General features: G+C 34.7%; 1 protein-coding gene across 5 annotated transcripts in view; it reads left to right on the top strand.

Annotated features, from left to right (window-relative positions):
- LOC142319753 (uncharacterized) overlaps positions 1 to 15243 on the top strand; it is a 105742-nt gene extending 90499 nt beyond the window's left edge. For 4 of the 5 annotated variants that reach the window (XM_075357386.1, XM_075357384.1, XM_075357383.1 and 1 more), the window contains 5 exons: positions 1036 to 1134; positions 1447 to 1574; positions 1982 to 2141; positions 11000 to 11503; positions 13879 to 15243. In XM_075357386.1, the coding sequence (XP_075213501.1) occupies positions 1036 to 1134; positions 1447 to 1574; positions 1982 to 2141; positions 11000 to 11503; positions 13879 to 14503 (1516 nt within the window). In that variant the 3' untranslated portion in view covers positions 14504 to 15243. The remainder of the gene's footprint in view (positions 1 to 1035; positions 1135 to 1446; positions 1575 to 1981; positions 2142 to 10999; positions 11504 to 13878) is intronic. The other variant, XM_075357387.1, reaches the window with a different exon arrangement.
- The last annotated feature ends 1111 nt before the right edge of the window (positions 15244 to 16354 follow it).

Here is a 16354-nt window from a genome sequence, read left to right as displayed (position 1 = left end):
TGTATGTCCTTTAATAGTAGAATCTTATTCAAATTTTTATATATATTGTAATTTAATTTAAGGAGTGAAAGTCTTTGGTTAACACCAAAGTGTTAAGCAAAAACTCAGAGCACGTGATTGAAAATTAAAGACATTACCATGCAGCTGTAAATAAATAATTTGTTATAGATATTCAAATGAGAAATTGAAATTAAACAATTCAGTGTCTGTCTCAACAGTATATTATTTTACTTTCATATATTAGAATATATATGACTGTGAGTTTTTGACACAGTTCAGTTTGCATCATTCATAAATTTTACCATATTATGGTGATAGAATAAACTTAATGCTGAAGAAAGAGGATTAAGTTTGGTTTAAAAATGGGTCGGCAGTAAAATTGTGTTCGTACTGTATGCCACTTAGACCGTTTACTAAATTGACAGATTGTTGATCTAAATGTGTGTGTTGCATCTTCACGAATATGTTGAGATGCATACGTATGACAATCATCATCTGTAGCAATATATTGATGCAACTATCAACAGTTGCTTAGAACTTGTTTATTCTTGGTACGTATGAAATACCAGCTTTTTTGAGTCTTTTCAATAATCTTTCTGTTAGAGTAATATGTACAAAGCTGTGGTTAAAAATTTTTTTGTATTGAATTATGTAAATTAGTACAAGCAAGGGTCTCTTTTTTTAATGAAATTAATTTTTTGCTTTTGGTTATGCACCTTATCTTAATTTATCATTAACAAGTCTTCTCTGCTTTTAAAACAGACTGTAATAACTGAGATTTGTTTTTCATCACAGTAGAATTAATTATTATGGAGTTATATGTTTTTATTTTCATAATTTTTGCACTTATTTTTATATATGACGATAGAATTTCATCCATATCTTTGGTTGTGTATGAAAGTTCAAAATTCTTCAAAATCTTTGTGAAAAAATATTCAATACAGTGAGCAAGTTAGTATAATTCTTTCATTGAAAAAAATAGTTATATTTTATAAAAATCATTTTTTTTTTTTAAGTATTTTGATGTTCTTACAGAATGTTGAGCATGGGAAGTCTTAATGAATTGGAAGATTTACAAAGTAAACTAACTGCTTATTATACAAAAGTTGAAAAAGGAGCTCCACTTCCTAAGAAGTAAGTTCCTAGCTTCATTGTTTTTTTTTTCCAAAATATTGCTTAGTTAATTTAATTTTATTAGAGATTTTAATAAAATACTTATTTTAAAATACAAATAAAATTGAAAATAGTTAAATTATCAATTTTAGATCTAGTTAAGCAGGTAAATTTCAAAATTTCTGGGAAAGCCATAATTTCGTGCTTAGTCTCCAGTATAGAATGCAGCTGCTGTCTTCGATTTTTTAATATGAATCTGCAATGTGTATAATAATGTTTTCTTTTTATGTATTAAGTTTGAAAATATTCATTTTCGATTACCTCTTTTTGTAGGAAGGAGAACAGCTCAGAAAAAAGCTTGGGTAGCATTGCTGGTGTTAGTAAAAATAAGCCTTCTCCAAAGTCTATGTATGATGATGATGATGATTTAAAACGTGAGGATGATAGTCCACCTCCAAACAGTGAGTATTGCATGTTTGTTTTACTTAAGCTGAATAACTTTTCCATGTTGACACTGTCATATTAAGCTATTTTTACGATGTTACAGGAGTCTTAAAAAATTTTATTCACCATTGTACACAGTTATGATTGAAAAATGTATGTATGTAAATATATTACTGCATAATAATAAATAAAAGATCTGATTAATGTAGTTAGTAATTTTTTTCTTTGGAACCAGCAGCTCTTATTTAATTTTTAGTATTAATGGAGTAAATTAAGAGTGTAGTGTGTTTGCATTGTGCTAATCAGTGCTAAAATTTTAACGAATTAGATTCAGATTTGAATGTGCAATGTCTAAAATTTTATAAATAATGTGGTTATTATTAAATTAAATGTTTATTTCATACAGGATAACTTTTTTTTGCAGGGAATACCTGGGATTCTGTGGCTGAAAAAAAGAGGCTAGATATGTTCGCAGATTCGCCCACACGTCATTCTGATACAAAGATAAACATTACTCAAGCTGCAGAATCTCAAAGTAATGTGCCTTCCAAATTCAAAATGCAAATTGGAAATGTCAGCAACAGGTTCGTTAATTAAAACATGCATTCTGAAATCTGTTTAGATTTTGTCTTGTACATAAAACTTTGATTCTTTTGTAAGTGAAGGGATGCTTAAATGCATGTGAAAATATATATATATATATATGTGGGTGTGAGTACTTATGCTGTTGTCTGTACCCTTTCTTTAGTAGTTTAATATTTTTATTCTAGAAAACTTTCAAAATTGTTTGAAACTTTGAATAAAGAACTGTGATTGGTATTATACTTGTCTTCAGTTTAACCCTCCATCGGTTGCTTAAAATTCGCCTTACAAATACAAGTGTAAAATATATGTTTTAAAACAATTATTCAAAAATAATAATTATCAGGAAATATAAAATTTGTAATTGTAAATGTTGTTAAAAGTTGAAATATACTTGATATGAAAAAAACGTAAATGCGTACATTCAAGAATATTGCTTACACATGGAAATATCATTGTGGAAAAACTACAGATAAAATTTATTGTAAGGAAAATACTTAAAAAAAGCCAGCCATTAATTGTTTTTGATTGTCATTTGTGGTTAGGTTGGCCAAAAGCAAAGCCTTTACAAAGGCTTAGACAGATGAATCACTGTCTACCGGTATTTCTTCATCTTCATCGCTAGAATTAGCATACTTTGTACACTGTACTGCAAAATGCTCTCTGCATATGAAAAGTTTGCACTGAACACACCTTGTCTTTGACGGCCAATTTTTCTTATAGTTGCAAAGGAAGCATCGCCCCGAAGTGACTACATCTGGTGGTGGTTCACGTTGTTGATCTACTTGTTTGCTGATACCCAGAATCTCACACATCCGTAGTTTCAACGGCTTAGGTATATTTCTGTAAGAAAGCTAGCTCTTGAATAAACTTTCTTCTAAAGATAGTCTGGTTTACATTTTTTTTCAGAATGATATAACTGTTCAAACATCCAATATCGAGAAGGGTGTATAACAGCCTCATCGACCATCGATTACAGACTCTGGAAGTTGAATAGCTTTCCTTATATTTGTCAACTGTGTCCACTCCTCCTTTGCTTGAATTGTAGAACAAATTAATTTCTGGCTTTCCATAAGAGCGAGAATTCTCAGTTGCGTCTACAGTATCTATGCATTGATGACAACAGGATTACATCTTTGTTCTTCTTTGCTTTAAATGAAACCGTTGTGTAGTCAGTCTTTCTTAAAAGCAAAACATGAACTTCCTACAGGATGTTTGGTATCGATGAAAGCAACTGGTATTTCATGTTTGTTTTTCCTTGCTGTTCCAACGAGTGTCAAGCGATGATCTTTCAAAAGTTCTTCACAAAGAGGTATGGATGTGAAAAAGTTGTCAACAGTCACATTTCTACCTGAACCAGAAACAGGTTCAGTCATTCTCAGAACAACTTCTTTGCCTGAGTTATCTACAACAAAAGGTCCTTCAGGTTGTTTCCCTACATATACCTCTAAATTGGCGGTATAAAATCTTTTTGCACAAGCCATTTCATAAACTTTGATCCCGTACTTGGCGGGCTTGTTTCTTATATACTGCCTGAAAGAACATCGACCACGCAACGATTCCAGCATTTCATCGTCAGTTACAAATTCACTTATAATGAATTGTTAATTACATAACTTGACAAAGTCATCAATCAAATCTCTAATAGGAGCCAATTTATTGTTTGAATTTCTATCTTCTCGCGTCGTGATGTCATCAAACCTGACACATCTCAATAAAAAATTGAATTGGCTTAGCGACATGACACATCTGAAAAATTCTACACCAGTCCCATCAGTGCCCCATAGGTCTTCTAGAATTAGATTGCTGCTATGCATATACAGGATACCAATAACAGTTCTTATCTCAATTGGATTAGTTATTTTGCAGTCTTGTTTTCTAGTAAACTTCTGTTTATTTGCGTTTATATAAATATTTGTATAGCCCGTTATGTCTTTGTCTCATCATGGATAAGGTTCCATGCCTCAACAGGAGACTTGGCTTCTTTTGCACTTTAGGCCACACATCCCATCCTCATCTGCAAAATATTTCTATCGGGCATTTGAGCCTGCGTACTTTGATTTGGGTGCAAGTCCCAGAGCATTTTCCTTTTGCTCATGTAAGCTGCTTTACCGTTTTGCCTACTACTTACAATAATTGCAGATTGCCGTTCTTTTAACGGAATACATTCTACATCATCTAAGTCATCTTCATATGTAATACCGTTATTGATATTGACAAAGTTGTCTTGCTCACCTGGTAATTCATGTACTCCTTCATTTACCTCTTTGTTTTCATCACCGGAGTCCAAAGCTGTATCTTCTACATGTTCTTCAGGAAATAATTTACGAATAAAACTCCCAGTGGGCCTAGATACATTTAAAATTTAAATTTAAATTACATGTAAAACAATGTAAAGAGAGGAGTTTAAGGACTTTCTATGTTAGCTTTAGCTAACGTAGAAAGTCTGGCGAGTCTTTCTTCCTCTTTTTACATTTTCAAAAACACAAATTCACTGCATAACTTGAAAATATAAGTGACCTATAAAACACTCTCACACACCGAGGTTTCGTCCAGGTTTGGAAAACACAAGCATACGCTCGCAGAGGTTTTGTCCAGCCTTCTACTGCTTCACTTGTGACACTGACCTTGAAGGAGGATTGGGGGTGGAGGGCCTGTCAGCTGTTAAAGAGAGAGAGTCGACAATGTTACTAATGGACAGTGCTGCCAACCCCAAACAACACATTTACCCAAATAAAACCAATTTTACCTGGAGGAAACTTCCGCTTAGCGTCCGATGGAGGGTTAAAAGTGTGCATTCTCTGATGTTTAATGTTGACGGAAATTATATGTAGTGCATTTGTTATTTTTCCTTTTGTTAATATTCATTTCAGCTATGTTAATAATTTTTAAAAGAATCTTATGATGATGAATAATAATAAATTTTCTGGTCCAAAACAAAAACCTAATTTATTATTTATTTAGAGACCAATCCCAATTGGTAAAATTGAGTAAAATCTTGGTAAAGACTTTTGCATTACGGTAAAATCCTTCTAATGACTTAATATATATAAAATTCTAAATTCTTAATATACACTTCATTTTCTTTCGTGCCAATTTTGTTCCCAAGCATATAAAACATCTTGCCTATTCCACTTGAACACGGTACTGCTCTCCTCTCTCCAATCGCGTGATTCTACCAATACTCCATTTATTTTCAAGCTATTTATTTCCTTCATCCCTTCCTTATTTGTTACTTATTTTATTCCATTCTTCCAGGTTTCTTTGAAACTGTTCTTTCCTCCTGCACCTGCAGAAATAAAAAATATTATTGGATAACAGTGTTTTATAAAGTCAAGGACAAAAATCTTCATTCTGATATCTCAAGAAATATTTTTATACAGCTGTCACCTGTGTGTGTACATTGCTTGTAATCAGAATATTGTTTTATTTATTTTTATTAACATGCTAATTCTAGTGTTCTTTTTATCCCCAAGACATTCTGTAGTTTGCGTATCTTCTTTACAGGTCTTGTGGCATTTCATATAAGCATTTATTTTTTAATATACCACCACTTTGCTTCTTTCTCTCTTTTTGCTATACTATACTTTCAGCATATATTAGTATTTTCTTTAAATTGTGTGAATAAAAGTTCTATATTGTTCCGGCCTGCCCTAGAAACGGAATTCCTTCAAGTTTCACACAACTTAATCTAATTATAAAAATTCTTCTTTATGAAAAAGCTTCTTATGCTTATGTAATATTGTAATTGCCTCTTCTGTAGCTGTTACACTTAGAATGATTTTTTTTTTTTTTTTGTAATATTGTAATGAGTTTGGTTTCTTTGTGTTTTGTTCTATGGCTTCCTGTTGCATCACAAATTACGTCTATCAATCCTTTTTCAATTTTTACTCCTTATTCCTCTATTGAAGTACATTCTGATCATGTAGTAGTGGAAGACACCCTCTATGTGGCAGTTTTGGTCACCACGCCACCCCCTCCATACCTAACCCAGGTCATCTTCAAAACCTCAGCAAAAGGCATCTCTCGGCGTTGTTCTTGCCTTGTTCAGGATGCCATCAATGTGATTGCCTCATGTGACATTCCCATTGGTGTACTACTATCATTAAGAGCTCAAGAAAAGAAAACAAAATGCATGTAAACTAAGACTGAATAACAAAAATAAGGAACTGAACAAAAAAAAAACCATGCGTACAAAAAACAAAAATGTATCTCAGGTCGACCATTTCTGAGATGTGTGGTGAATTGAAATTCAACAACCAAAGAACACACTAGTATCCACAGTCTAGTATTCAAATCCATATTAAAGTAACTCCCTTTACTAGTACTTGAACACTGGAACTCTAGACTTCCACATCTCCTGATTTGCGAAGACATGTTCACCACTAGACCAACCCAGTGGGTTGACCCATTCTGCCTTGTTTCGCTAATTAACACTGAGATCTAATGCCAACCCGATAATATCGAGTCAACAAATAGCCTCTGTGCGCATCAACTCGTACACATCAATTCATACAAAACATGATGATGAACGTCATCCAACTGTGTACATTCCGATCACTGAAGTAACTTTCATGAAGGACTGCATGACCTGCAATTTACTGCTAGTGCATTCTCTTTGCAGTTGATAAATGGTTGCCAAGGGCCAGCACAGATTATTGAACACCCCAGAAATGTCCAGGAAAATTCCCAGCACAGAATATCAATCAGACGAAACCTGTACTGATTATCCATCAGTAAGCCTCGCAAGGCTAACCTTACAATAACCGATAATAGCATCAAGAATCTATACGACGAACTAACAGTAGGATCCTTGTCACCACCTTTAAGTAATAATTTTACAATTCCCTTCTTCCAACAAACTGGGAAGCATCTAGCAAACAATTTATTGAAAATGTGCATAATAATTCTCGTGCTCACTCAAATCAGGTAAACAAAGAGCTCCACAGTTAGGCCATTGAAGCCTGGGGCCTTGCCCCTACCTAAACTACAGATAGCTTGACACACCTTGGCCTCAATAATCTCCAAGGTCAGTGCTCCCTTGTGAAAATGAGTGACCTCTCGATACACTTGCAGAGGGTATGGGGTCTCTCTCCAGCTTTGTCATCATCAGGCAGTAAATTTTCAAGTAATTGTGTAAAATTTCAATTGTATCTGAAATTACACCGTTCCGGGTCAGGAGAGCAGACATAAAAACGTTTTCCCGACATTTGTGTCACAAAACCATATATATGACTGCTGTATGAACCTTATAAAAATACAGAGACCTATGATCCCTCCATTCAGCTACAAGGACTGCCTGAGTTTTGGACCCCAATCCAAAACTCAATCTGACCGAAAAAGTCAACAAATTTCCTGCAGTCCGCATGCCTGTACAGGAAACGAGACCTAGTTGAACTGGAACATTCCATTGGTAATGCTCACTCAAACAACCAACAGTCTCATAAATAATCAATCAATGATCGCTCGAGCAATCTACCACCTTGTAATCAAACATTGACAGGAACAAACCTACCAGTGGTGACATTGATGTTTGTTTCACCAAACAGTCAACACCCATCTCCCATACGTGTGTAAGCGGGCAACTCACCAGGTACGTTAAATACTTGTATATTGGGCTTCTTAGCCCAATATGATCTACTCCCATATGTAAAAGCGCTATGCCACAATAATGACTTAGCATTTACATCTGTACTAATAAAAGATTGGACTGGAACCAGAGAATCGCGTAGTTATCCCAGACTTTAAGATGAGATATGTAAGTTTGGAACATCTACACAGATAACAACATGACGATTATTTGAGTGGCATCAGGACCCCTGTAGGGAAAGCATTCTGCTACCCCCTCCATTGCTAGCCCTTATGCTCTTTACTGAAGGTTGTCTTTGAAACCTCGGCTTTTGACATATTCCAGTCCACCTCAGCCAGGAAGCCATCAATGCCAGAAGTGACATTTCCATTGGTGTAATATTACTTAATGAGCTCAAAACAAAATGCATTTTACAGTCTTATGTAACACTAAAAATACTTAAAACTAAACAAAGGAACTGAACTACTTAGCCATAGAAGGTAAAAGTGAGTTCATCACACAACACAAAAAATAAAAATATTACAAAGAACAATAACAACACAGTAACATTGAAACGAAGTACAAAAACATAATTTATAAAGCAAAACGTTAACAAATAAAGAATACAATCAAAATCCAAGCAGGGCTCTATATCCCCTCAGCAATCTTTTCCTTTGCCAAATACACTATTAAACTTTGCACTATTGCCCATTTGGCTGGCTCTTCCAGTTTATATGGAGAGATCAAATACCAACCCCCCCCAATAAGATCAAGCTGACAGATGGTCTCCATGTGCATTAACTCTTATTTCAAGCACTTATAAAGAACATGGTAGGTATCATCCAATTTTCCGTATTGAGAAGACATATCCCTAAATCTACAAACTGAATTTCTACAGTCTTTCCCTAAAAGCATCATGGCCAAAGAGAAATTCTGTCACATATTTATACGAGTGTATCCAAGAGTTGTCCTATAAACCAACAACATTTGGAAAGAGATCATGCTTATAATGCCCATCTTGTCTCATCCCATCTGGCCTGCCACAATGCATTGCCATGTTGTTCAATTTCTCAAACTTTATCTGAAGTCAACACACCGAACACAAAGTCAATCGGTTTCATGCCCCCAGTCACCAATACTGCCTCACGTGAAATAGTATGGTAACCACCTGTTACTATTAACAATATTAGGCGTTGAGCCCCTATTAATATGTCCTGATTTCATATTTTAATCTATCTGCCCAAACAGGTGCCACATGTAGCATAATAGCCTTGCACATGCCTTTATACAGGATGCTCATGGTCTTAAAATTAAGACCCCAATCAGGATTGACCACACGTCAAATACTGAAGAAGGCATTGCAGGCCTTTTACACAACATATTGAAGGTGCTAATTAATTTGCATCTTCAACCAGAAGGATTCCCATTGTTATAAATCATAATGCAACACCCACTGGGCAACCTCAGCCGTAGTGGAGAATCCAACTCCACCACCAACAAAGGACCCAACACGCTGCCTTGGGATATCCCGTGGACAGCATCTTTCCAACCTCGTGGCTGCCCATGTAGCACATCCTGATTCACTTCCAGTATATCCTATTTTTTGGAGTTGGTAAATAGCAGAAAGACCACCATAAATATTAGATGCTCTGGAAATGTCATGAAAATTTTCAGGAAATATTTCATCTCACTGGTAGTTACCACACTCATCACACGAAGTTTGGCATCCTTAGTACCCTTTCCGGGATGAAACCCATACTGATCTCCATCAACAATCTTTGCGAGGTTAACCTCTCATTTATACACAAATACAGAACCTTTTCAAAGACCCAACCAATAACCAGAAGCAACGTCAAGTCGAGAACCTATATGAAGTAACAGCAGGTCCTTGTCGCCACCTTTAAACAACAATTTTACAATCTCCTTATTCCAATACACAGGGAAGTATGTACCAAACAACAATTTATTAAAAATTCATGTGACAACTCACACCCACCCTAACCAAATGAACAAGAAACTCCACTATTATTCCATCAAAAATGAGGGCCTTGCCCTTACCTAAACTACAGATAGCTTGATGCACCTCAGCCTCTGCAAACTTTAAGGACACTGCACCCCTGTGGAACTGAGCAACCTCTTGCCTCACTCACAGATTGTATTCAGTCTCCAACTTCACTATCATCAGGCAGTAAATCATCTAGTAATTTGTGTAAAATTTCAGTTGTATCTGAAATTACACCAAACCTGGTCAAGAGAGCAGACAGAGGAATGTCCTTTTGTCGTTTGTATCCCAAAACCCTATATACTATGCTCCAGGCATCCCTATTCCCCTGCTCATGAACAAAGGAACACCAGAAGTTTCTTTTCACAGTCTGACTTTATGAAAGTAATGAGATCTCAGATTTCTGTATTCAACAACAAGGGCCTGCCTGTTGTAACGGATTACCCTCACGTTGAGAAGCTCTTTGCAAATGACAAAACAGTCATCTTCATGCCTGACAAATCCCTATTCCATGATGATGTAAGCCTTTCTTGAATGGAACTTTGGGAATTGAACACTCTGCGGCATCAATAAAATTTGCTGATAAACCAACTGCCAGATATTCCAAATCCAAGTCATCCAGATTCTGATCCAAAACTAAGAAAGAGCCTGGTCGAAAGAAAATCAAATTTCTTCCTATCCCCATACCTGTGCAGGAAGTGTGCCCCCTGCTGAACTGGAACGTTACATCAGTAGTGCTCACTCAAGCCATTAGCAATTTCATAAACATTCAATCTATGGTCACTTAAGCAGTCATAAACTACTTTCTAATTACAAACATTAGCAGAGATAAAACTATTCACGGGGTAACATCAAGGCAGTCTACATATAAATCTTCTGACTTTTTTCTTTTCCTTACCCATTTAATTTACTAAGACACAGGAATTGTTTACTGAACAGTTAAGCCATTGCTGTTTTTCTAGTCTCTCAAGCCATAGAATAGCATAGGAACCTCTTTCCACAAACAATTTATTTTTGTTAACAGGCAGAAAGTGAAAAAAAAAGGAAGCGAAACTGGGAACATCCCAGTCATTAAATCCTCTTGACAAAATCAAGATATTAAAAAGCAAATACAACAACTAGAAGTTGACAAAGATATACAGTATAGAATGATAAAAGCAACTGTTCTTCATGTAAAGAAAAAAAATAGGAGTGTTTTCTTAAGCCAATTTCGATTGACACCAGTGCATATGAATGCCCATACTAATATTTTAGTAATGTTTTAACAATTTTTTTTTTTTTTGTTACAGGTTGAAAAAGAAAGATAAGTCTGAGGAAGCAAAAGAACCCTGGGATGAAGTAGAAGATACAAGATTTATTTATGTAAAGGAAGAAGGAACTGAAAGTAATGAGGATTTGCTTCCAAAAAAGACTCCAGATATAAAGAAAAAAGAATTAGAAGAAAGCGTACCAAAACGCCCTGCATTGTTGGATAAACTTGGTGGATTCAGAATAAATCCTATTGTTTCTGAAAAAAAGAAGGAATTGAGTCCTGAAACCAAACCACTTAAACGTAAACTTCGTCCACGAACAAGCGATACTGATAGTTCTGATTCTGATCCAGAGCCACGAAGAAACCTTAAAAAAGATCAAGATAGGTCACCCGATAGCTCACGTTCTCGTAGTAGGTCAAGGTCTCGTAAAAAGTATTCTAGTGAATCTCCTAAAAAGTATTCCAGTGAATCGAGAAGTTCTTCATATCACAAAGAGCGCAGCAGATCGAAGTCTGGTTCTTACAGAAGTCGGTCAAGAAGGTAAAATTATTTTAAAGCTCTCGCATTATAAATGAAAACATTTAGATAAGAATATTGTGCTTGAGAACAGAAGTGTGCTGAATGTGCACCAAGGCCCTTTAGCCATTAAGTATATCGTATGTTCCCCATTAACTTACCCAGTCACTCCTGTGATGGCCTAATGAATAATGAACCCTTCCAGCCAGGTCAAGAAAATAAACATAAAGAATCCGTAAAAAATACAGATTCTTTGTGCCTCACTATCATTTGTAGCTACAGGCTGACATCCAAAATCAGCTGACCTTTTTTTTAACCAAATGAATATGAATTCTGTATTCCTTACAAATTGCTAGCCTAAATGTGGAAAAGAGTAATGTACAGATTATGTCAGAGGGCATCATCTTTAGAATAAACCAATTTATTTTTAATGGTGACGTCAGAAGGGTCTATCAAAGATAAACATTTCTGCCCAATTCTCAGAGAGGCCCTATCAAGTTTATAATTTTCTTCTCCAGATTTTATACTGGCTGTCTACACTATGTTTTGTTTTTAGTATAGTTAATATATCAAAAGATTCCAGACCTTATATAGGTTAAGGGATTTCATTATCCAGTTCAATACTTTCATCGCTTTGTCTTGGCACCCTCAGCTTTTGACTGATTTACTAGGAACAGGAATAAGACGGTCTGGGTTTACCCAGTAGGCATCTTTGTAATTAATTTGACTTCTATCAAACACCAGAGATGGTCAGTAACACTCTTAACTGAACCAATTTGAACATAGTGCTTTAAAGGTTATCTTGCTATCAATGAAAATAAATTTACACAGACTCTTCACTGCATTATACTTGAGATTGTGTAGATTATATATATAGCCTGGAACACTAGTCTTAGGAATTTTTCATACTGATGCCATATATTTTGGCTTTTTCCTGATTTTTTTTTTTTATACCAGTAACATTTATGAAACACAAGATTCCTGGTAATTCAAGGAGTAAAAAGTTTCCATTCCATTTTGTCAAGAATCTGAGATATCTTCATCTTATAAAGAATTAAAAACCATTAAGCACATCACATTATATGGTGGAGTGACCAGCATTCTGCCTATGTCTTAAGCGGTACGCTACCAATCTAGCCTCAGAAAGTATGCTTAATAAGAATTTTTTCTAATCAGTCTTTTGATATTCTTATCTTTTTTTTTTCACAGAACATATTTATAATAGTTTGCTTTTCATATTTTCTCTATGTTTATGGAAGTAAGACTAGAGATTCACTCTTTTAAACTGTGAGAACTCAGCCTTTACTTAATAGTATATACTGGGCTTTCTTTCACATAGCAACACACTGTACACTGTCTCTGGCTTCACCACAGTTATACAGTCTCCAGTACAAAAGACAGTTAAGTTGCTCATGTGATAATTGTTACTCCAACGACGTTTGCCACCCTAGTACCTTGTGGTAACCCTGAAAAGGGTTGTTTGGATTTTGTAGTGTAGCACAAAAACAGCACTATAGCAGATGCTATAGTGGTGGCCCCCATAGCTCTGCAGTGTTGGGATGATGACAGCTTTTGTCTTCTGCAGAAGCAGTTCTCCCAAAGTGAAGATGAAGCCAGTTGTCTGGCTCCATCTTCACTGCTAACCCCCCTGGCACTAGCAGGCTTTGTGCCAGACCTGCTGCTCCAGTGGAGATGTTGGCATTCACCACATCCCACATTGAGCAGTGCCCAATGTGGTAGCTGGTTATAAAACCAGCCAGCATGTCATGGGGGCGTGGCACAGTCAGCTGGGGGTTGGTGGGATGAATGCATGTATAGGTGCATAGATAGATTGCAATTTTCCCTGACATTTAACAGCTAGCATTGCACTCTCTAATAATAAGCACAGCATGTGATGGCAGAATTTTATATATATATTGTTGTCCCGTAGGCTATACCAACTAAGATTTTGTAAAAAAATTACTACTTTTTTATTGTAAATTTATAATAATTTTATGCTGAATGAGAGATTCTCAAAATCTTTTGATGTTTTAGTAAGTGTTCTTACATCTTATTGCAGTGTATCAGTATTTTTAATACATAAAATATATCTCATTCAGATGTACAGATAAATTGTTTATAGATCCTATTTATAATAATTTTCAAAACAGCATTATTTCCTGTTGTGATTGGCATTCTTAAAATTTCTTAACATTGTTCTTTCAATGAAAAAAAAAGAAATTAATATTTTATGTTAAAATGAACATTTAAAAATTTGATCGTTAACCTTTACAATCTTACTGTAGACTATCCTTGACAAATTTACTTTTTGAACATATGTAGTAAGTATTTGGTGTAGTGGTTATTCTTGTTAGCAGCCTTTTTTTTTCAGCTTCATTGGAATAATTTGTTATTTTCAGGTACCGAAGTTCAGAATCTGGTTCATACCGCAGCAGATCCTATTCAAGATCTCGCAGCAGGTCACGGTCAGGTGATTATTACCGAAGATCTCGAAGCCGTTCTGATGATAGGCATCATTACAGGAACAAATACCAAGGTCGTTATCCTCGCAACCGGGGAACATATTACCGGCCTCGTTTCCAGAATTACAAAAGTCCAAGGGGCGGTGGTAATTATGTACCTAGAGGGCATAGATCTCGTGGTTATAATAACAGGGGAGGCAACCGCGGTTATGTTCCACGAATGAGAGGCCGAGGAAGGCCAAGATATTTCCACTACAAGCCACAAGATCGTAGAGATTACCGCAGATACGATAGAGGTATATCACGTTCTGATGATGATGACATGAGTCCCATGAGAAAAGTTGGTGCTGCAAAAGAACAAATTGACAAATTGATAGCCGAAGAAAAAAGACACACCGGCCCTCTGAGTGAAGGAGAGGAAAGAGACGATGAGTATATCGATCGTAAAGAGTATGATGGAAAATGGGCATCAAAAGATTCAGAGGGACAGCGCATGTCTTCACCCACCAATGAAGATGATGTGGATAAGTTTCTTAATAAAGTAAAGTCGCAAAAGAAGTAAATCTTAAGAAAATTTGGTAAGTGGTATTATAAGTTTAGTTATCAAACTAATAATATTTTTGTAATTTCCTCTACTGAATAAAAATGACTTGGTAAAAATTTTATTAAAAAGGAATTTTTATGTAATATGATAAGTATTTAATGCATTGTCACCACTCCTATGTAACAATCAAAAGAAGTTTGTTTATAAAAAAACATGTTTTCTTTAAAAACACTTTACCTATGGTTTTTTTTTAGATTTCATATTATCTGTCATCAAGGTGTATTATGTTATGTTTGGTATTGCATTAAATTAGATTTTTTTTAAAGTTACATTATGTATTAATTACATCCAATGTGTTTTTAAAATTATACATTAATAGAGACTGATAATGTGTTTGCAGTTTATTCAAGACGTATATAATCAATTAAAATTGTAACAATATGAACATTCCCAATAAGGCTAAAAAAACAAATTGATGTTAAAGCTTTTTTCTTATTAAAAAAAGTAAGTTTTTGTGTGAACAGTGTGTAATGTTTAAATAAGGAAAATTGTCGTCTATTACTTTTCAAGTCATACATTTTATATTCATACAGATAAATATTAAATTTAGTGTTACTGCTTTACCTGTTGTTTTTTTTGCTGATTTTTTTTTCTGTGGAATATGTTATATGTGTTACATAAAGTAAATTTTTTTTTTAGTGTTTACAACTTGAAAATAGTTATAGGAAATTACATTCATTAAAAATTTATGAAAAATATATAGTTTTTTCTCTTACTTATGCAACTTCTTTGCCTTATCACCAAATTGATCATGATGCCTTTCCAAATGTACAGAACAATAGTTTTTAAGGAGATTCGAAGTACACTATTGCTAGTGCACTATTGAGTAAAAATATTAATTTGGTACACTCTCTCTCTCTTTTCCTGTTTAGCCCCTCCGGTAACTACCGTTTAGATAATTCTTCAGAGGATGATATGTATGAGTGTAAATGAAGTGTAGTCTTGTACATTCTCAGTTCGACCATTCCTGAGATGTGGTTATTTGGTACACTCTAGTCTTAGTAAAATAAACTTATATTCCTCTCATCAAAGTTTTGAAAACTTTATACCTTCAGCATTCATGTAGTAGATGAAAATGTATTATCAATGACATAAGGCAGTAGTCCATACAGTTAAATTTGTATTCTGTGTTGTTCTGAGCTGCAGTACTTTAGCCAAAATCAGTTTATAATTCAATTCATGCCATTTGTTAAAATTTTTCCTTTCTTCAAATGCTTGTACATTTATAAATGTAAACTTCTTGTTTCTGTAATTACAATCTGTTCCATGCTGGAATAGTTTTTTTGTAATTATAAACATTTTTTTGAAATGTGGTAGAAAATGTTATTTCCTTAAGGTAGTATCAAATATGCAACCCACATTAGGAGTTTATGGATAAATCTATGAAATGAAGCGTCTAATTTTTATGAAGTGAAATTAAAATTTATCCTTACCAAATTTTATGTGTACTGAGAGTGTTATAGTTCTGGTTCCAAAGCTCTTTGATTATTTCCAATAAAATCTATAACCAGATATTTGAAATGTACTGCTGAATCCTCAGATTAACACCTAACATTAATTCTATTAACATTATTAAATCTTCATTTCTTTGATATAGTAATTTGTGATGTGGGATTTGCTGTACTGGCTTAATGAATTTTTTCTTTGAGGGTTTTACAGCAGTATAAGCCATTTTTGACAACCCAACTGCTTGGCTTTTCAGCTCTACCAGTAGCCATCCAAATTCCTTTTCTCCATTGCCTTCATCATTCCAGACAACAATCTCTGCTTTAAAGATTATCCATATCTTTTCTTTTGTGGAATCCATTC

This window comes from Lycorma delicatula, chromosome 2, assembly GCF_047948215.1.
Source record: "Lycorma delicatula isolate Av1 chromosome 2, ASM4794821v1, whole genome shotgun sequence".
NCBI lineage: Eukaryota > Metazoa > Arthropoda > Insecta > Hemiptera > Fulgoridae > Lycorma > Lycorma delicatula.
This window is presented reverse-complemented; position numbering and strand designations above follow the sequence as displayed.